General features: G+C 43.5%; 1 protein-coding gene across 1 annotated transcript in view; it reads right to left on the bottom strand.

Annotated features, from left to right (window-relative positions):
- Positions 1-23,311, bottom strand: part of PRSS55 (serine protease 55) — a 33,066-nt gene that overhangs the window by 9,655 nt on the left and 100 nt on the right. Inside the window, exons 2-4 of the mRNA XM_037812782.1 lie at positions 12,564-12,756; positions 11,004-11,254; positions 9,451-9,593 (exon numbers count right to left, since the gene is read on the bottom strand). Coding sequence (XP_037668710.1) covers positions 9,451-9,593; positions 11,004-11,254; positions 12,564-12,756 — 587 coding nt within the window. The remainder of the gene's footprint in view (positions 1-9,450; positions 9,594-11,003; positions 11,255-12,563; positions 12,757-23,311) is intronic.

Raw genomic sequence — 23,311 nt, 5'->3', positions numbered from 1 at the left:
TCTTGCTGAATTGCCCCTTTTATTAGTATGTAGTGGCCTTCTTTGTCTCTCAAAACATCCCTGCATTTGAAGTCTATTTTATCTGAGATTAATATTGCTACACCTGCTTTCTTTTGGCTGTAGCTTGCATGAAATATTTTTTTCCATCCTTTCACTTTCAGTTTCTTTGTGTCCCTGTGTCTAAGATGAGTCTCTTGTATGCAACATATTGATGGTTCATTTTTTTGATCCATTCTGCGAATCTATATCTTTTAATTGGGGAGTTTAATCCATTTACATTCAACGTTAAAACCGTGAAGGCATTTCTTGAATCGGCCATCTTATCCTTTGGATTATGTTTGCCATATTTTTCCCTCTCTCTATTAATATCCTTTATTGTACCCATACCGAATCTCTTTAGTACTGAACCTTTCTCCAAGTCTCTCTGTCCTGTCTTTGTTTCTCTGTCTGTAGGGCTCCCTTTAGTATCTCCAGTAGGGCAGGTCTCTTGTTAGCAAATTCTCTCAGCATTTCTTTGTCTGTGAAAAATTTAAGCTCTCCCTCAAATTTGAAGGAGAGCTTTGCTGGATAAAGTATTCTTGGCTGGAAATTCCTCTCACTCAGAATTTTAAATATATCGTGCCACTGCCTTCTCGCCTCCATGGTGGCTGCTGAGTAGTCACTACTTAGTCTTATGCTGTTTCCTTTGTATGTGGTGAATTGCTTTTCTCTTGCTGCTTTCAGAACTTGCTCCTTCTCTTCTATGTTTGACAGTGTGATCAGTATATGTCTCGGAGTGGGTTTTTTTGGATTTATTCTATTTGGAGTTCGCTGAGCATTTATGATTTGTGTATTTATGTTGTTTAGAAGATTTGGGAAGTTTTCCCCAACAATTTCTTTGAATACTCTTCCTAGACCTTTACCCTTTTCTTCCCCTTCTGGGACACCAATGAGTCTTATATTCGGACGTTTCATATTATCTATCATATCCCTGAGGTCCATTTCGAGTTTTTCAATTTTTTTCCCCATTCTTTCCTTTATGTTTTCATTTTCCATTCTGTCATCTTCCAGGTCACTGATTCGTTGTTCAACTTCCTCTAGTCTTGTACTATGAGTGTCCAGAATCTTTTTAATTTGGTCAACAGTTTCTTTAATTTCCATAAGATCATCCATTTTTTTATTTAGTCTTGCAATGTCTTCTTTATGCTCTTCTAGGGTCTTCTTGATTTCCTTCATATCCCGTACTAGGGTCTCATTGTTCATCTTTAGTTCTTTGAGTAGCTGCTCTAGGTGTGTCTCTTCTGGTCTTTTGATTTGGGTGCTTGGGCTTGGGTTATCCATATCGTCTGGTTTTTTCATATGCTTTATAATTTTCTGTTGTTTTTGGCCTCGTGGCATTTGCTGACCTTGATAGGGTTCTTTTAGGGTTTGTAGACCAGTTGAAGTCCTTATCTCTAATTTATCAGATCTACAGCTTCGTGGAGTACACTTTCTCTAACTAACCAGCAGGTGGCGTCCACGAGCCACCTGTTCTCCACAAGCCAGATCTCCCCTGCTTAGCCTTTTTGGTGAGTGGGGGAGTGAGTCTTGTGGGGCCCAATTGGTGTCCCAAGCTTGCGTGTGTAGTTGGTGTTGCCTGCCCTGTATGTGGGGCGTGTTTCTGGGCAGTCGGGGAGGGGGGGTGGCCCTAACAATCAAATCTCCCTGATGATCCTAGAGTTTTAAAGCTACTGCAATAGTCTAATCCTTCAGTTCAGTCCTGCCACAGTTTGTCTCTGCCACTGACCCACAAGTCTTTGGTATTGGCGTATGGCTCCTGAGACTTGCAAGTGGGCCCCTCTTCCAGGCTGTGCACCCCGGGTCCTCTGTTGAGGGATGACTGTGCTATGTCACAGGTGAGTGCCGTCCCCCCAGGGCGGTTCTGGGCTGCTGGGCTGTGTTGGGAGGCTCTCAGTCTGCTCAAATGATGGCTGAATGGGGCTCTGTTAATTCACACTGCTCCCCCTTCCCAGCTCTGGGACATTCAGCTGAGGTTGCAGGGAAGGCTAATGTCCACGCCCAGTTTTGTGGTGTGTGTCTGTTATTTGAAGCACTTCCGTCACACTGGGTTGTCTGGGGCAGCTCTGGGCTATGGGGCTGGCGATGGGCAGGAGTGTTTCCTGTCCACCAGGATGGTGGCTGTGAGCGGACACCCCCCTTTTCTTGGGAAGTTGTGTTGTTTAGTGAATTTTCTCAGCCACTGGATTATTGCCTTTTGTCTCAGAGCTCTCTTAGTTCTGCTCTTGACTTGACGTGCTCAAATTTCAATTCTTTGAAGCTTTCTGTATTGAGCTTCTTAGAGTAATTGTTTTAGAAAAAGCAAAAAGGATTTAAAAAAAAAAAAAAAAAAAAAAAAAAAAAACCGGCCCTCCTCAGAGATCTAATGGGTTATTGAAATGCTAATAGACAAAGCAACCAGGGCCATTAAGGAAAGGTGCCCAGGGCAGAGAGATCAGCCTTGCTTCGGGATTTGCATATGCGCCTCAAGGCCTGATCTCCGCCCTTCCCCTTTCTGTGTTCACCAGAACTCCAAAAATCCTCTGCTTTTATTTTGGAGTTTTTCGTGTTGTTTTTTTTCTATGCCTGTCTCCTCTCTGCTGGGCTGGCTGCTCTCAGAGTCTCTGGTGTCTGGCCTCAGTCTATCTATGGTTGGAGTTTGAATCAGTAGAATGAGTTTCCGGTAAGAGCAGCCACTGCAATTCTCCCTTCTCCTTCCTGGAGCTGACAGCCCCTCCTCCCCCGGGACTGAGCCTGGCAGGGAGGGGTGCGGGTCCCCTGGCCGCAAAAACTTACAGATTTCGCTGATCTCAGCAGTTCCACGTTTTCATGAGTGTTGTATGAAGTATGCCCAAAGACAGATTGCTCTGTGGTGTCCAGTCCACGCAGTTCCTGGCTTTCTACCTACTTTCCTGGAGGAGTAACTAAAACATACAGCTCACCAGTCTGCCATCTTGCCCCGCCCTCTCCTCTTTCTTTTTAAGTCCAGTCTCCCAGCCCACTAAGATGAGGTTTCTGAGTTACTCCAGCATCACATCTCTGTTGAGGTTTCTCTGGGCAGAGTCCATCAGTGCCCAGTTTTCTTGGGTGAAGTCCCAACCACATCCTTAAAGCTTACAGGATCCTGAGACAAGGTTGTTATGGACCTGGTGACCATTCTTTCATCCTCAGTGTTCCTCTCTGTGTCACAGGTACAGTATTGAACAGAGTGAGCAAAACAGGAAGGAATGGGCAAGATACCAAGCTGAGTGGTAGGGAGTTTTGTGATTAACATCCTTCCCTAATAGTGAATTTTTTTCCTTGTAATTATATTGAGATATAATCACATACCATACAATCATCCAAAGTATACAATCAATTGTTCACCGTATCATCATATAGTTGTACATTCACCACAATCAATTTTTGAACATTTTCATTACTCCAAAAAAATAATAAAAATAAAAGTAAAAAAAGAACACCCAAAACAACCCATTCCCCCATCTCCCCCTATTAATCATTTACTTTTTTGTCCCCATGTTTCTACTCATCTGTCTATATACTGGACAAAGGGAATGTGAGCCACAAGGTTTTCACAATCACACGGTCACACTGCATAAGCTATGTAGTTAAACACTGGTCTTCAAGAAACAAGACTACTGGATTGCAGGTCAACAACAGTTTCAGGTATTTCCTTCTAGTAATATACGAAAGACTAAAAAGGGATATTTATATAACGCGTAAGAATAACCTCCAGAATGACCCCTTGACTCCATTTAAAATCTCTCAGACACTAAAACTTTATTTTGTTTCATTTCTCTCCCCGCTTTTGGTCAAGAAGGCTTTCTCAATCCCATGATACTGGGTCCAGACTCATCCCTGGGTGTCATGTCCCACATAGGGGGAGAGCAGCCAGTCCACCTGCCAAGTTGGCTTAGAGAGAGAGGTCACACTTGAGCAACGAAAGAGGTTCTCTGGGGTGACTCTTAGGCACAATTGTAAGTAGGTTTAGCCTCTCCTTTGCAGTAACAGGCTTCATAAGGGCAAGCCCTAAGAGTGAGGGCTTGGCTTACTAAATTGGTAGTCCCCGATGTTTGTGAGAATATAAGGAATTCACCAGGAGGGTAAATTTAATATTTCCACATTTCTCCCCAGTCCCTCAAGGGAGCTTTTCAAATACTTTTTTAATCCTCTGCCCAATTTACTCTGGGATTATCTGGGCTTAGCTCTAACCTGTGCAAACAAAACATCTCACTCCCTGTTCAAGTTTCCATAATTATGGTGCCTAAAGCTGAATTTTGATTAACTATTTTGGTACATTCTTTTCTGGCTCTAAAAGTCTGTGATTCTAAGATTCCATGTAGCAAAATAAGACTTCCTTGAAACTGTTGTGGGTGATGTGTTCAAGTTATTTAATACTCTGGAGTGCAGCCCAGTTTGAAACCAAGTCAGCTTGGCAGCCCAATAACCAAACTCCCCACCAGCCCAGCTGGCTGCTGGTTCTTAATCCCCACCTCCACCTGAAGACTCTTATGCACATCCTTTGGGGCCTCTCTCAGATGCTGCCTCCTCTGTGGTTACTTTACTGACAAGTAGTTGCTGGATTCTGTGGTTCACTTATTTGGCAAATATTTGTCAAGCATTTTTCACCAGCCAAGCATTGTGCAAGGCGCTGAAAATTCACACATGAATGAGACTTGTCTGCTTGAGCTTGGGGAGACAGATAAGATAGATAGCTGCAGTTTCTTGTGATAACTGTTGCCCCAGAAAGTTGCCAGATCCTTCAAAAACTGGTAATACTATTGCATTACCAGTTGCAGTATGTTTGATTTTACATTTTGCTTAACTGTGCCACTGAAAGATTATTTCTTTGAAATTAAACGTTTTATTTTGAGATAATTGTAGATGCATATGCAGTTGGAAGAAATAATAGAGATAACCGCTGTGCTCTTTACCCAGTTTTCCCCAATAATAACATCTTGCAAAATTATAGTACAATATCAGTCAGGATATTAACTTTAATATAGTCAAGATACAGAACCTGTCACCACAAATATCTCCTGTGTTATACTTTCATAACCACACATTCAGTTTTTCTCTGGAGATCCATAGAGATTGCTGTGTATCGATAGTGTGTCCTTTTTAATTGCTGAGCGGTATTCCATGTTACGGATATACCACAGATTGCTTAACAATTACTTGTTGAAGGACATCTAGATTTTTTCCAGTTTTTGGCTATTATCAATAAGGCTTCTGTAAGCATTGGTGTACAACATTTGGCATGAATAGAAGTCTTTATTTCTCTGAGATAAATGCCCAGGAGTGCAACTGGTGTGTCTCATGGGAGTTGCACTTCTAGTTCTTTAAGAAACTGCCAAACTGTTTTCCAGAATGGCTATGCCATTTTATAATTCCCACCAGGAATGTAGAGTGATTTCATTTCTCTGCATCTCCACCAGCATTTGGTGTTATCACTATTTTCTTTCTTAATTTTAGCCATTTTGATAGGTGTGTAGTGATCACTTATTCTGGTTTTCATTTGCACATCCCTAATGGTAATCCTGTTTCTCATATTTTCATGTGGTTATTTCCTATCCGTTTATCATCTCCAAATGAATTGTCTATTCATGTCTTTTGTCCATTTTCTAATTGGATTTCTTTCCACTGTGGGGTTTTATTCCTTATATATTCTAGATACAATTCTTTTGTTGGATATGTGGTTTTCAAGACTTTTCTCCTGCTCTGGAGCTTATCTTTTCATCCTCTTAACAGGGTCTTTCACAGAACAAATTTTAAATTTGAATGGATTCCAATTTATCATTTTTCCCTTTTACAGTTCATGTTTTTGATGTCAAATCTAAGAATTCTCTACCTAGCCCCAAGTCCCAAGATTTTCTCTTATTTTTTTCTAAACATTTATAGTTTTACATTTCCCATACAAGTCCATTTCCATTTTGAATTGAGTTTTATACACTGTATGAGACTTGCTTATGAATATCCAATTGCTCCAGCACCATTTGTGGAAAAGCCATCTTCCCTCCATTGAATTGCTTTTGTACCTTTGTCAAAAATCTGTTGGGCATATTTGTGTCAATCTATTTCTGAATTCTATGTTTTGTTCCGTTGATCTACGGGCCTAGCTGTCAATACCACATAGTCTTGGTTATTGTAGCTATATATATAATAAATCTTGAAATCAGGTGGATTGATTTCTCCCACTTTATTCGTTTTTTCCAAAATTATTTTAGCTATTCTAGTTCATTTGCCTTTCCATATAAATTTTAAAATAGTATTTCTACATCTATAAAACATTCTCACTGAGATTTTGATAGGAATTGTGCCAAACCTGTATATCAATTTCAGAAGAATTGATATCTACATTATGTTGAGTTTTCCAATCCATTAGCAAGGTATATTTTTCCATTTATTTATATCTTTGATTTCTTTCATCAATATTATGTAATTTTCACAAAGTCCTATAAATGTTTTGCTATGTTTATGTCTATTTCATTCTTCTGGGTGATTCTGTACTTTTAATATCTGTGTTCCGCATGTTTATTGCTAGTATATAGAAATACTATCGATTTTTGTTTATCTGTATCCTACAACCTTGTTGAACTCACTTATAAGTTCTGAGTTTTAAAAAATAGATTCCTACATGTTCTATGTAGACACTCATGTCATCTGCAAATAGTAACAGTTTTATTTCTTCCTTTTCATACTATATGCCTTTTATTTCCTTTTCATGCCTAATTTCAGTAACTAGAACTTCCAGCACTGTGTTGAACAAGAGTGGTAAGAGTGGAAATCTTTGCCTTGATCTCAATTTCAGGGGAAAAGCATTCACTCTTTCATCATTAAGTTTAATGTTAGCTGTAGGTTTTTTGTAGATGCTCTTTATCAAGCTGAGAAAGTTCCCTTTTATTCCTATATTTTTCTGAGAATTTTAATCGTGAATGGCTGTTGAATTTTGTCAGATGATTTTTCTGCATCAATTGATATGATCATATGACTTTTCTTTCGTCTTAGTATGATGGATTACAAGGATTGATTTTTGAATATTGAACCGGGCTTGCATCCCTGGAATAAACCCTGATTGGTCATGGTGTATAATTATTACATATTGCTGAATTTTAGTTGCTAATATTTTGTTAAGGATTTTTTCCTTCATATAATGAGGGATGTTTGTCTGTAGTTTTCTCTTTTTTTGCACTGAATTTGTCTGGTTTGGTATCAGGGTAAAACTAGCTTCATAAAATGATTTTTTAAGTGTTCCCATACTTCTATTTTCTGGAGGAGACTGTATAGAATTTGTGTTAATTCTTTAAATGTTTGTAGAATTCTCCAGTGAAACCACCTGGACCTGGAGATTCCTATTTTTGGAAGATTTTTACATTATAAATTCAATTTCCTTAATAGATACAGTTACCTGTTAGGTTTATTTTTCTTGTTTGAATTCACTTACACTAGCATGACTATTCTAGGCACGACAGTTTCCGAACATTTTGGGTTTTGCGTTATGATACTTGGGTCATTAAGATTTTTAACATACATACTCTGAACTTGGGCAGGGGAAAGGGGAGCACCAACTCTTAACACTGGATGGGGGTGACAGTCCAGGCTCCACACTCAGGTCTTTACTGACACCAGGGAGGGGTAGGGACGCCCTGTTGGGGCTGGGTGGGATGGAGGCCCCCATGAACGCTGTGAGGGCAGGGGTGGCTTACTAACGCTGGGTGGTGGTCAAAGTCCCGGCTTTGCACTTGGCCTCCTAGGACACGGCCCTGACAGGTAGAGCGAGGAGTACCTCGTGAGGGCCGGAAGGTAGAAGTCTTGGCTCTCCACTTGCCCTTTGTGGATGGTAGGAAGGGGACTGTGATTTTTTTTCCAGATGGTTTGCTCAAATAGAATGTTTACTATAAAAACAAAACAAAACAAAAACTTTCCTTTCTTGCTAGGCTGCCCCTTCCTGATCCTTTGGCAAGAGACAGCAGACTTTGTTTTTAGTTATTGTCAGTGCCCATTGGGTTATGGGATGCTACAGCATCATCCAGGATATACAAGAGGCAAAAGGAAAACCCAAGTAACTCACCACTGTTGTTCCCCAAGTGCCAGAGTCTCCAGCCAGTCCACCTTCTTCTCTTTATCTTTCCAAGTCTCTATATGTTTGTTTTATGTATAATGTTCAGAGTTTTTAGCTGTACTTAGTGGGAACGATAGGAAGAAATGGACCTACTCTGTCTTGTCAAGAACTAGCAGTGCAATGCTCTGATTTTTTTCTTTTTTTAATGTTTCTAAATATCCAGAATGTGAAGAAAACACAAGGTTCATATGATGTTGACTCTGTCTCTCCCTTTGTCCCTCACATCGTTTGCCACACAGGGGACTCTTTCTAGGCCTGGTGCCATGTTGCTGGGGTCGATTCCTTCTTACCTCAGAGCTCCTTCTCCATTCTCTTCACCCTCGCTGTCCTCAACCCCTGTCCCAGCACCCCTCTTCCCAATGCCCTATCTCCCAGTCCACCAAGGATAACCACCAATCTCCTCACATTAAACAAAGAGATTTTTGTGGATAAATACCCCCTCCCCTTCCATGTGGCAGCCTTTTACATAACTCTTCAGAATATTTAACATCTCAGTGAAACATCTGCATTTGTCATTTTCTACCAATGACCAAATCAACTGCCTGAGCCATGAGTAGGCAACTAACTTGAGCTGGGACTAAGTGGAGTCATTGAATGGCCCCTCCCAAGACAAAAAGAACATCTTTGAGCTTTAAAGACAAATCCCATCAATCATCCTTAGAGCCAGAGGAAGGTGATTTCTGAGTTTTTATCTCCTCTACTCATCAATCAAAAATTTTCTTTTAAAATTTTTATGTTCATTTCATTAAACAGAAGCTAAAATACCAGATTGTTGGTTCAATGAAACCCAAATGCATCATATTATTGTTGTTGTTGATGTCGTTACCCAACTTCATGCCCAGGAGCTGTGGGATCCCTCAGGAGAGGAGCCACATCTCGTTCGTGGCTGGATCCCCAGGGCCTAGTATGCTGTAGATGCTCAAGAAAGTTTGCTAAATGAATGAATTAAAATGACCCTTGGTATAGATCTCAAATACTTCTTGGATTTTTGTTTTTTTAAGAATTCCCAGATGTGGGGAAAGCCCTGGAGCCCTATTTACCTAGTCCTCCTGGAGAAGACCAGAAACAATTGTGCAGGGTTGCTGCATATTGACTCCCAGGTGGTGCACAGATAGCTCCAAGGGTGCTGTTCACATAACAAGTATTCAGAGGATTTGTCATCTATGTTCCCATTCTCATGGTCCAAGGCCCTGATTCACAGATATTTTCCAGACTCTTAATTATCTATTCCTAGCAAAGGTAAGATACCCTAGCATTTGGTGGCCCTGAAACAGGGGAGGCTGTAGGGCGAGGGATGGAAACACCCTAGTTACCTGGCAGGCATCATAGTTCTCATTCTTGTAGCCAGCACACAGCATATTTTTGGTAACTTTTGGAAATATCTTTGAACATTCCTCCCAATCCATGATGATAATTGGCACCTTCAACAAGTCAGTGTTCCCAGAGTTTTCATCACCTGGTCCACAGAGAAAGCACATTAGAAAAGCCACCATGCAGAGGGTCCCAGTGCTGCTAATGCTACAGCACGTCCTACCATCCCACCAGCCTCCCTGTCCATCTTCCAGGCTGCACCCTTATTCTACAATCCCTTACTCTCCACTTCTTTCAGGTAATTCCTTGTACATTTTACCCTCTTCGTCACCCACTCCCCAGGCTGTTCAGACAATTCCTACTTAAATTCTTGCTCTCCATTCAAAACCTTATTTCTATTTCCACATCTACTTCTAGATTCATTCTAACCAGGCCTACTGACTTGAATTCTCCTTAGAACTGGCTATTGACCATTTCTCAGCACAATCCTGCTTTTTCACATATATTTGCCTGTTGCTATTTTTATTATGTGAGTATGACATTTCCCTCACACAAAGTCACTGAAAATGAGTATGAACCCCCCAGAGGAAAAATTTCCAGGTACCCCAGCAAGGGTGATTTGGTGAAAATTCTTTAGAGGGAATTTCCCCCAGACCCTTTCTGGACTGCCAGGCTCCAGTCATTTGTATGGGCTTCTCTCTATCTCATTAACTCTGACCATACAGAGATTTCTCAGTTCTTCCCCTTCTTGGATGTTTCTACTCTTATGAGCACTTCACCTGCCTAGTCCTCCACTTCTAACTTTCTGGTAGTGCCTGGAATCTAGAATCTTGTTCTACCAGTTTCCCTCTCTCTGGTTGCTAAGCTCCAGGAGTATCTACCATCTTCAAGGACCAGCTTGTTGTGAAGCATCCCTCTGGATCCAGAGTCTTACTCAGGCCCATTTCCTCCCCTACCTATTGGATGTTTTGTCATGTTTCCTGGGGGGGGGGGGGGGGGTGCGGGGGGGGGGCAAGGGAAGTCCAGCTGGGACTTCATCATACCTTTCTGTCCTAATAGGCTTTCTCCCACTTTGTTCAAGTAACAATGTAACAACAAATAGCATGTAACCAGTAACAACAGAAACATTTCTAAGAATTCTGGACAACACTCCAGGACAGTCAAGAGTCTGAGCTGGGGCTAGCAACTCAAATACCTGTAGGAACCAGGTAGGAAACATCAATGTGTGATAGAACTAGAGTGGGTCCACTGCAGAAAGGTATTTAAATCCAATTAAACAGACAAGGCTACTCTGCCCTGGCTGAAGAAAAGCACACCTGGGAAATGTAGCCGACTTGGCATTTCAGTTTGCAGCCTCTGGGAGATGCTTCCTTGGCACTTGGAAGACGCTGAGATTAGGGATCCAGGAGCTCCTACTGTGCAGGGATTTGCTCTAATGAAGGGCCCTTTCTTCCTCCCTCCTTCTGTTTCATCCCCTGGCCCTTCTCCTTCAGATTCAATGGCTTATCCTCAGACACCCAAGATCTGGCTTCTCCCCAGCAGCCACATCACGTACCAGCCTTGGTCCACCCCCATCCTGCCACCCAGCATTCGTGCCAGATGTCGTGTCTGGATTCTTCAGGCAGGCAGATGGGTACTTTCAAGTCACTGAAGATGATGGGTGTGTCTACCAGGAGCAAGGCGATATCATTGTCCATGTTGTCTTTATCAAAATCCTTGTGGAGAATTATGCTGGTGACCCCCTTCATTTCTATGGACGGACTTTTTAGGTCATTGGTCCCAAGCACAATAATCAGCTCTGCTGGACTGGTGGCAGAGAACCAGAGAGGCAGTGGAAAGTCACAAAGTGGACAGAATTTGCCATGCCCCCAAAACGTAAGTTCCAGATAATTCTTGGGACCTTTGGGACTGGTCCTACTGGGGCTGTTACCCAGAAAATGTGAGGATTTGAGAGAGGTAGAGGAGGAGGATATAATAGCCAGTGCAGCAGACTACAGCCACACCACTGCTCCATCACGGGCCCAGAAATATCAGTGAAATACTCCTGTCTAATAAAGTTAAGGCAGAGCTGAACTTAGGGCACTTTGAAGAGCCCACAAAAGACCAGTTGGCCCGGACCAAACCAGCCTTCAGATAGGTACAGTATTATTATATCTATTTTATACTAATTGGTCTACCAACAATTTAGAGATCCAGGAATAGAATTTAGTCTAAACCTGCCACTGATTAAGCAGAAAGGATCTTCAATAATAACATCAACATTCAGGCTCCACCTTCGGGCAGAATGACCAGAAACTTTCCGAGCCAATCCTTAAATATCCCATGAGAGGAGATGGCACAAGAATCCTTGGTTATGCCATTTTGAAACTCTTTCCCCATGTTTTTAATTAACACTTTGAAGTTGATCTTTCTGCACATCTTTAAACTTTCTTGAAGTGGTGTACTGGAAAGCACAAGCTCTGGAGTCAGAATTTAAATCCTGTCTGTCTACTAGTTGTGTACCTTGGGTGACTTACTTAACCTTTTGGACTTAAGTTTCCTCATCTATAAAGTGAGATTTAAAATTCTACCTGCTTTAGAGGGTGTTGGAAGATTAGATGAATGGATACAGGTAAAGTTCCTTAGCAGAGTCCCTGACACATGGTTAGTAATCGGTAAATGCTAGATAGCCCCACAATTTCCTGGGGTACAGAGAAAACTCTACAAAGGGCAGGGAAATAGGGTTTCAGACGACCCGGGAAACCAGACTTCCAGAATTCAGAAGAGAATTTTCTCCCAGAAGAACCTGAATGTCCTCCCGGAGCTCGATGGACTAAGCCCTTTGACCCCACCAAGCCACAGGTTTTCCTGCAGAGGACAGCATGTAACATCAAGGAAAGCTATGGCCTTCCCTGAGGTTCCCGGCCCAGGATACCACTGAGGAGGGCACAGCTGAGTGGACAGTCTCAGGCTCACAGCCTCTGGTCCTCAGGGCTAGAGGGAATGCGTGGGAATCATCAGAACTTCATGAACAGCCATAGCATTCCCCCTCAACCGTCATGTCTGGCTGAGCCTGAGAGTAATGTGGGAGTAGACACTGACAGAAGTAAACAAGGATGAGCTCTTGGGTACTTACGAGACTTTGTTTATCACAAAGCAATGAGCAGCTGTTAGAATCCACCAGTTGTTCAGGATTGCACCACCACAGAAATGGTCATTATTTGCTTGAATGCTCACCTGCCATGGAAACTCACCCACCTTGGCCTCCGTCCCCCCAATGATTCTGGAATACTGAGCAACTCCCTCGAACAGGGGTCTCTTACCACATCCTGTCAGAAAAGGAAATAGAAAGCGTAAGTTCTGGATCCTGCCAAGAGTTGGCAGAGAATTCACTGCCTCTGAACTTCCCAGGGGAGTGGAAAGGAAAAGATTCAACACTAGTCAACACCTAATATGGGCCAGGCACTGTGCTAGGAAGAGGTGGCTCAGAGTGATATGATCACACCCATTCTATAGATGAGGAGACTGAGGCTGCCCCCATGAGGCAGTCTAGAAGCATAAGCAAGCTGACAGATGGGTCGGGGCATGGGTCAGAAATGAAGGCTCTGTCCCTTCCTGGCATTGGGATCTCAGGCAAGTCACTTCACGAAGCTTGTCTCTACTTTCATTGAAGAAAAATAGGAAGAAAACACTTGGCCAAAGCCCAGCCTGGTGCGGCAGGCAGAATAATGGACCCCTACAGGTGTCCATATCCCAATCCCTAGAACCTAGGAATATGGTACTTTACAAAGCAAAGGGGTCTTTTCAGATGGAATTAATGCTCCTAATCAGCTGACCTTAAAATGGGGAATTATCTGAGTAGGCCCAGTGTAACCAAAAGGGTCCTTAAAAGTAGAAGGAGGAGGCAGAATAGAGTTAGTCGAGGAATATGCGAGCACAAAGAAGAAAGTCACGGAGAGATGCAACCTTGATGGGTTGGAAGATAGAGAAAGGGGATCACGAGCCAAGGAGTGTGAAAAGCCCCTAGAAGCTGAAAAAAGTCAAGGAAATGAACTCTCCTTTAGAGCCTCAAGGAAGGAACGCAGCCCAGCAAGATCCATTTCAAGCTTCTAGCCTAGGGAACTGTAAGATAATAAATGTGCATTGTTTAAATCACTAAGTCTGTGGTCATTTGTTACAGCAGCAGTAGAAAATTAATACATCTGGGAAACCAGAAGGGCAGCATGGAAAAGACTGAATTTACTGGAAGCCCTGAACTGAGCTAGGCTAGCCCAGCAGAGGAGCTCTATTTACTGGAAAGCTGGGAAGAAATGGTGCAGCTGCCTCTACCGAGGAGAGAATTCACCTTCGGGCCAAGTCCAGCCCAGCTCTTCTCCCCCAGCCAAGAGGAGACACTCCTCTAACATACGCTGACTCGACTGTCCATCTTGTGTTCTGGAAGAAGGAATGAATTTGACTGTAAAGAACCCAAAACCCCACCTTCTCTCTTTTCCAATGCTAGTTTTCCAACTGTCAGCTCCACAGAGCCTTTGAGGAGTTTGTAGTGCATGCTTGAATAACCCGGTGGTGGCCATTTTTTTTAATTTTAAAAAACCTGGAATATGAACTTAGCAATATGTATCAATAGCCTTAAACTGTGTGGAATATACAAAGGTTCTCTTTGGGACTTTTTGATCTGTATTTTCTTTTTCCTTTTATTTACTGAACCATATAGTGCTTACTATGTGTCAGGCACAGTGAGACGCACTTTAGGAAGACATTCACTTAATCTTCCTAGTAACCCTGTGAGGGTGGCATGATTATTATCATCACCCTCATTTTACATTTGGGACAGCTGAGGCACAGAGAAGTTAAATAATTTGCCCACGACCACACAAGTCGTAAATGACTGAATCAAAATTTGAATCCAGGCAATCTGGCTTCAGGGTTTGTGTTCTTAACCACTACCCAATGCCTCTCTCTCCTCAGAATGTTCTTCTCTCAGATGGTTGCACAGTTCATTTGTTTACTTCGTTCAGGTCTCTGCTTGAGAGTCATTTCTTCAGAGAGGCCACCCTTGGCTTATGTCTAAAACAGTCCCTCCTATCCACATTATGTTTCTTCATTGCATCACTATGTTAAATCATATGCTATTGGTCTGTCTTTGCCTGACCCTGACACCAGAATGTAAGCTCCAAGAGAGCAGGAAACATGCTGTCTGGTCAGCCTGGTGCCCTAGTGCCTGGAGCCACACCTGGCTTGGAGGAGACCCTCAACAGTGAGGAGTGATCCACTCGTGGAAACCTATCCTAAGGGAAAAATCTCAGATGCGGCAAATACAAATGCTGAAAGATGTTTGCTGCAGTGCTATTTATAATAGTAACAAATTGAAAACAACCTAAATGTTATGATTAATTAAATGAAGGTAAGTCCACATCATGAGCATTTCAGCTATGAAAATTACACTTATGGAAAGTTCTTGTCCATGTGGGGAAATGCTTATGATACAATGTTGTGTGAAAGAATCAGAATAAAAATTACGTATGAACTTGTGAGTTCAGTCATGTTAAACTTTTGCACTGATGGCTGTGAAAGGAAATATGTCAAAATACTAAGAGTGATTATGGGCTTGTAGGGTGGCAGGTGACTGTTATGGGTGCTCTCTCAGAGACACAGAATATGGCATTTGCTAGGAGCACAGTCTCTGGATTCAGATAGTCTACATCTGAATCCTGGCTCTGCGGCTTATTGGCTAAGTTTATCCTCAGTTTCATTTCTAAAAATGGGCATAACATAACACCTACCCTATAAGACTGCTATTAGGATTAAATGAGATAATGGATGTTAATGTGCCCATCACAGTTCTTGGCACAGAATAAGTTCTCATGCCACAATAGCTATCAGAATATCTAATATCTATTTTGGACCAAAGTCCTCATGGAACTGGCAGCTAGCTCCCATTCCCCATTTTCTTAGTTCTGAGAATCACCCATAACACCAGTTTAGAATCTTGTAGACCTTCAGATTAAAGCCAGAGCACAGTCTCTAAACAGTGATTAAGGCACTGCATAAATAGGTGAGAAAAATGACCTGAACAAGCATTTTTTTAGGTTCCCTTGCTATTGGGCACACTTGCAGAGGGGGTACCTGATGTTCTGCTGATTCCCTCCCCATACTACATGCCACCTCCATCCCCACCCAATGTATTTTGTGAGGCCACAAACCAGAGAAGCTATGAATTCCTAGATAAGGCAAACATGCACCCCCATATGTGTATCTTAAAGCACTCGTGCACATTCCTAAGCATGATAGCTATCTGTACTAGAACCACTCCTGCTACATATTAGTAACTTCAAAGAGACGTGTTTATGATCTTGTAAATCCCAACTTGGCTCTGTGCCATCTTGTTCTTACCTGATATGACCTGCCCCCCTCCCTGTAGCTCCCTGGGTGGTGTGGATGCTACTCTGAATGTTCTGCAGCCATGCAAGGATATCTCCTGGTCTGTAAGTTCCTTAATAAACTGTTACTATTTTGCTATATGGAGTGACTTGCTTCATTTTTTGGTTTTAAGTGCCCATCAAACTTTGGTGGAACCTAATCTGTAGGTTCATGGCTAGACAACTGGCAAGCCAGCCAGGAGACTGAAAACAAAACAAGCCCAAGGAAACAGGAAGCCGCAGGTGAAATCCCATGGTGCCCAACTTCCAGTATGTGGGTGGAGGTAGCCTGTTTTTTAGAACAGTTTGGTCTATTGCATGAGTACAGGACACTCCAGAAATGCCAGGCGGAGCATTATTTGTCCTGCAGGAGAATCTGGGGGAGGGGAGGGGGGCAAATGGAAATCACAAGGAAAAGAAGTGATTGAAGCCACCACATGGCAGTTGTTATAGGCAGTTAGATATGCTAACAAAGCCCAATTAAAAGCAGGAACTGAAGTAAGGAGATTAGAAGAGGCTTTAACTCTAGAAAAGGATATCAGGTTAGCAGTTCCAGCAACACTAATGTATTAGCAAAAAAGGTAAAAACCCACGAGGGACAATTAGAAGTAATGGCATGTAAAGTAGCAAAAATGCACAGATGAAGGATGCCAGGCAGTAGGTCTGAATGCTTATCCAGAGGGAAGGCTGGGATCTGAAGGTGTGGGATCCCTGGAAGAGTGCAAAAGAGGGAGAAGGGGAGGAGGAAATTGAAATTGAAGATGAGCCTAAACAAGCAAGACCATTAACTGCAAAAATGAAAGCAATCAGGGATCCAATGACCCTCAGGAAGAGAGCTCTGCTCAGGAGAGAGCAATAAGGGAATCTACCCCCAAAGAATTAGTCGAATTAACAGAAAAATTTAAACAAAAGGACCAAGAGAGCATAGCTGCTTGGTTACTAAGATTATGGGACTTAGGGAGAGAGAGTATTATGCTTTCAGGAGTGGAAATGGCAAAAATAGTGAGCATAACTACACATCACCCTCTTCATCAGCATCTTTACCAGGCATGGCAAAGACAAGATGCCATTCAGACTTATTAATATGGTGCATTTTAGCAGCAGAATTGACCCAGCCTGATGAGGGGATATGCCGTCTACATCAGGCAGATGGTCTTCTATGGAAGAGTTATAGGATATAGTCAGAGATTTGGGAATGAAGCAAAATATGCTGAGCACTTTCATGGACCTGATGATGATATAATCCTCCAAACTGTGCCTCCAGCCTGGTATGGGACATTAGTAGCTATTATAAGTCAACTAGTCGGCCAGGCCATTCAACAGGTGGCACAGACAATAGCAGAATTTTGTGAAACAGAAGAATACAGTCAAAAGTGGTAAGGAAAGTAAACAAAGAGACCTTGAAGGGAAGGGCCAGAGGGGGCCTGTACGTGTAACCTGTAAACAATTATGGACTGATTTAATTGCTGCATGCACCCTAATAAAAAAATAGATGATCACCTAATGCTATATTAGTAGGATCTCTGGCAAAAGCTGCCTCAGGAGAAAAAATATCAGCCTCTGCCTATGCCTAAATCTGTGCCACCAGTTATCACTCCCACAGCACCCCTCAAAGAAAGTAAGTCTGGTATTAGGGGGTAGATATCCCCACCCCTGAAGACTAGGGATAGGGTCATGGTCACCTGCAAATACGAGCAACAGCAGGTAATTGGAGGTTTCGTGTAGAGCTAGTTATCCACTGGTATCCAACAAACCATTTGCACATTGTTGCCCTTATTGATGCTGGAGCAGAGTGCACCCTCATCTATGGGAGCCCCAGGCAATTTAACAGGCCCCTAAGGGTGATAGATGCATATGGGGGGAAAGCCATATGAATAGTGCAAACTACCCTAACATTGCAAATCGGGCACCTCACCCCCCAAAAGCATGTTGTACATCTCTCTCCCATTCATGAATATATTTTAGGGGTGGATGTGTTACAAGACATAGATCTTACCACCACTACCAGTGAATTTTGCCTTCACGTTCACACAGTGGAATCAGTTATATGGGGTGCTGCTTGATGGTCCCCCGTACACCTGCCCCCACCCAGGAGAGTCACCCACACCAAACAGTATCACCTTCCAGGGAGACATGCAGAGATTAGTGAAAACCCTACAAAAACTGGCCAGAGTGGGGATCATATGACAAGCACAGAGCCCATTTAATAGTCCCATATGGCCAGTGAAAAAAATTGATGGTAGTGAAGAAGGACAGTTGATTACTGAGAATTAAATAAAGTTGTTCCTCCTATTGACACAGCAGGGCCTAATACTGCAATGCTTTTTGATAACTTATCAGTCCAGTTGGGAGATTTCCATTATGCATTAGGCTTAGCTAACTACTTTTTCAGAATCCTGCATGCTAAAGACAGCCAAGATCAATTTGCATTTATGTGGGGAAGGTGGCAGTGGGCTTTCCAGGTTTTGCCGCAAGGGTACCTACATAGCCCCACATAGTCATGGAATGGTGGCAGCTGATCTAGCAAGATTGGAAAAGCCACAGAATGTTGCTGTGTTTCACTATATTGACAATATTATGCTTACTTCTGATTGTATTACATCCCTAGAAAGAGCAGCCCTGCCATTACAGCACCTTTTAATAAGCCGAGAATGGGCCATCACCAATGCCAAGATCCAGGGGCCCAGACAGTCTGTAAAATTCCTAGGGGTGGTTTGGTCGGGTAAGACAAAGGTCACTCCAGCTGCAGTCATCAAGTACAAATGTGTCCAACTCCCCACACCATAAAGGAACTGTGAGCCTTTATAGGCTTATTAAGTTACTAGAGACCCTTTATACCCCATCTAGTTCAAATATTTCAACCCTTATATAGATTGATAAAAAAGGGAGCTCACTAGTATTGGGACACTGAGGCCAGGCAAACATTCCCATAGGCAAAAATAGCCGTAAAACAGACCCAGTCTCTAGGTACTTTAATAGAAGTGCAAGCTTGTGAAATGGATGTTGCCAGCTACCCAGAGGTGTTCAGGTGGGGCCTATTGCCAAAACAAAGTGGCAAGCAAGTACCACTCTGGTTTTGGTCCCAGTTATGGAAAGGAACAGAACAACAATATGGTCCTATTGAAAAATAATGATTAGTAGTACATCTTCCTCTTATGGAAACTGAGCCTATAACAATGATTTTGCCAATAACTGTGCAAATGTCTTTACCAGTAAGTGGAGGGGCCAAAGACACTTGTATTTGACCCCAAAGAGCTTGTGCATAGGCTAGCGTGCTACAAAAATGGCATGCTTATTTACAACAATGGAGTTCTCCCCATACTAGCCCACTATCTGAGGAGCTACATAAATTACTGGGGCCAGTTATGGATGTAGAGAATCTGAACTTCCCTACACCACCGATGCCAGCAACAGAGAAATTAGCATCAATAATAGAGGGTAGATGAGCCCCATTGGAAGATGCTGGTATATTGATGGTTCCTGCAGAGGACAGCCCCCACCCCCGATGGCAAGTGATAGCAGTTCAAATAACTACACCACATGGATGGATGAAGGAGAACATCAGAGCAGTCTATGAGCTATGGGCTGTCTGGATGGTTACAGTCCACAAGCCTATGCCGATCTCCATGTGCACTGACAGCTGGTCACGTACCGTGGTCTGACTCTCTGGATGGGACAGTGGCAACAGGAGAAAGGGACATATGGGGTAAAGCCCTGTGGGAAGGTATCTGGGTTAGGGCACAAAACCCCAATGTCAAAATAACAAAATAGCAATCTGGCACATTCCAGCCCATCCTTCATGCATGCCTCTGGGAAAAGTGGGAGCCAGCACGTTGGCTAAAATTAGATGGGTTGATGAAAACCATGACCAAGCAGATTGGCTACATTGTAAATCAGGACATAAGGGTCCTAAGACTGTATGGGAGTTATGTAAAAGGTTACATCTCCCTTTGAAATACTGCAATGTGCTTATGGTCTGTGAGTCCTGCCCAACAGGTGCTCAGTGGAGGTGCCTCCATAATAGAGGGCAAATACCACAGGGAACGGAGGCTGGGCAGTGCCGGCAGATAGACTCTGTAGGACCCCTTCCTCTGTCGGATGGACAGAAGTGTGCACTAACCTGTGTGGATACTGCTTCAGGTGTTCTGCAGGCTTTTGGACATCAATGAGTAACTGAAGCTTCGATAATACAAGGACTCAAAAAATTTTCCTGTATATACGAGTACCCTCAACACATTGACAGTAACCAAGGCACCCATTTTACAGGTCACCAAGTCCAGGACTAGGTGCAGGAAAAAGAAATTGCCCGGCATTTTCACCTACCAACAACCTGCAGGCCGCTGGCCTGATAGAAAGGAAAAATGGTATTTTGAAACGATAGCTACAGCAATTATCTCCCAACCACTCATTGCATGGGTGGGAACCTTATTTACAGGACTCAATTAGGGTAATAAATAGTGCATCAACAACTGGACAAACCTCAGCATATGAATATTTCAGGACCCTGATGTCCACTCCACCGGCAATAAAAATAGAAATAACATCAGAACAAGATATTCCTCCAACTATACCAGAACAGGGACTCGTGTTAAGATTGCCAAAGGTCAGACCCAAAGGCAACCACCAAATTTGGTGGGGCTTATTCTGGAAAACACCACCCAATTGTATAGGTATTCTTATTCCTTGAGGCAGGGAAAAGAATTAGCAATAACTCTGACTCCTATCAGATATGTAGAGGGTCCCTGTTGCTCTGGTTGACAGACAGCCTCCCCTGTGGAAGCCGGGGCAGAAGTCACACTCTTTCCATGGCTTAATACACAGGCTCCTTTATGTAATATCCCTCCCGATGCCATAAGACCCTTGGGGCTAAAGTTTGGGACAACTCCCCGGGGAAGAAACCCATCCTGGGAACTGTCTTGTCAGGAGACAGGCCCGTAACTTGCATATTACAGAACACAACCATGTTACTTCCTACTCAACATTTTGTATTTCTTCCTGAGGTTAACGTTTCTAATCTGTACAACAGAAGGAAATGAATTCCTGCAACGGGTAAGCAGAGTGGCTGCAACTCATAAGTGGACTGACAGCTGGGGGTGTGGACAGTTGCCAACCTCTACCAGAGATGGGACGCCTTGGACAGTATCGCCTTTTAACCCAACAGGGTGGGGATCCTGGGTCCTCTGGCAAACAGTCTCTTGATGACTGGAATTTACCATAAACTAACCTATCTTTAATCACACACACACACACCATCAAACAACTAAAGTTATACATACAACATAGAAACAAATTGAACACAAGCCACTCCAAGGGTACTCAGTATGGGACAGACTAGGATGCATCACAGCAGAACAAAGCATCTTAGAGGAGACAGCACCCCTATGCTTAGAGTGAGATGAAACTACAAGTAATAACACCCCTATACATTTAGGATGGACTCCCACACCAGCCCGCTTGAACGTATATTGTGTCTGATACACAGTGCACAGGACATAGGCACAAAAACTATACCCATGGGGTTTCCTCAGCCCCTAGCCAGGGCATATGGGCCTGTGACAACCATCTATGGCCATATTTACCCAGTGGCTGGACAGGTTGATGCACATGAGGACAGTCTCTCCTACTGGGGCAAATATTAAAAACTTTACCAGAGACACTCCATAACTTTCCAGCCCTGAAGACCTGCTGGGTACGTGGTAGAGCTTGGTGGGAATAACCCCTGGCCATACTCCTCCCATCAGCGGGCACCCTTGATGCTCATTTACAAGTAGATGTTCTTGCTTGTTATACTGCCAAAGCTTAAAATGATAGTAAAAAAAGTATTCAGTTCCTAACAGAAGAAACCACCCAGATGCGCAAGGTAATCCTCCAAGACTGTACGGCCTTAGATATTCTCACAGCAGCACAGGGAGGAACTTGTGCCTTAACTAAAACTAGCTGTTGCACATATAGACCTGATACTGAAGCTAATATCACTGATCTTCTGTCGCATATTAAGAATGAAATACCAGCTCTCACTGATATGGGGGTTCCTGATACCTTCACCACGCAGCTGCATCCGTTACCGGGGGTTTGGGGATCTGCTTTACTAATTTTTCCTCTTGACATTAGCAGGCATAGGTATTGGCCTATGTGTCTCATATCGTTGTTGTGGATTCTGCCTCCGGAAGTGCCCCTCAGAGATGTTCATGGAAGAGGGGCATGTAGAATGTAAGAATGGTTTTTTGAGGGGCAGGATGTGAAGTCACAAACCAGAGAGGCTATAAATTCCTAGATAAGGCAAAACCCCCTCCCCACTGTAGGTGCATCTTAAAGCACACATGCACATCCCTGAGCACGAAAGCTATCTGTACTAGGATCACTCCTGCTACATGTTAGTAAAATTCAAAGAAACATGGTTATGATCTTGCAAATCCCAATTTGGCTCTGTGCCTTCCTTGCTCTTACCTGATCCACCCCTCATAGCCCCCTGGGTGGCGTGGAGCACTACTCTGAACATCCTGCAGCCACCCAGGACCATCTCCTGGTCCGTAAGTTCCTAATAAACTGTTACTAGTTTGCTATATGGAGTGGCCTGCTTCTTTTTTTGGTGTTAAATGCCCATCAAACTTCGGTGGAACCTATTCTGTAGGTTCATGGCCAGACACACACATAGTGTGATGAGCCCCAGGCCAGTTGAACAGACTGGATCCTTTACAGGAGGAAGTGTGCAGGGTGAGGAAAACATGTGCTTTTGGAGTCAGAGCTCATGCAAATCCTCGCTCTACCTTTTTCTGACTGTGAGAGTTGGAAAAAGTCCTCAGCCTCTAAAAGCTCAGAGTTCCTCACCCCTAACATGGAGCTAATAGCAGAGACCCCACACTCGGTGTTGTGAGCATCAAATGTGGGAAAGTCCCCGGCCATAACCCCTGCAGAATAACCCAGCTTCCTCCTGGCCACTGCCACCCCCTTGGAGAGAGAAATGACCCTTCAGGAGACTGTAAGGAGCTGGCTGTTGAGAACAGAAGCCCAGTCCTTCCCCTGCACACGCCCGTGACTGCCCCGAGTGAGGTTTTGGGTCTGAGTCTCCAGTTGCAGGAAGCTTTGCCAGGGCAACCAACCTCCACACTCCGCCCTCTGGGTCACCCGGCAGATACCCAGCTAATTCTGGACGCATGCTCCTGGGCACTCCACGACTCATCCAGGGATAAAGCCTCACGTGTCAAAACCAGAACTCAAAGTCAGACAGGTCAAACCTTGGTTTGGGGAATGGAGGAGAAGGAAGAGAAGTGGTTTAAAGAGGAGTATGTGGAGGAACGCAAAGCTGCCGTTCTTGTTCTCTTGCGAGTTGGCCTTGTAGTGACTGATCATCTGGTTCCCACGCCAGCTAAGAGACTCTTCCTTTGCCCCTGCTGCTAACCACTGACAGGAGGGAGGGAGGCGAGGAGGCTGGTCGGGTGGTTGCCCCTGACACTGTGCCCTGCTC

This window comes from Choloepus didactylus, chromosome 20 (assembly GCF_015220235.1).
Source record: "Choloepus didactylus isolate mChoDid1 chromosome 20, mChoDid1.pri, whole genome shotgun sequence".
Lineage (NCBI taxonomy): Eukaryota > Metazoa > Chordata > Mammalia > Pilosa > Megalonychidae > Choloepus > Choloepus didactylus.
The sequence above is the reverse complement of the archived record's forward strand: the minus strand, read 5'-3'. Positions and strand labels throughout refer to the sequence as shown.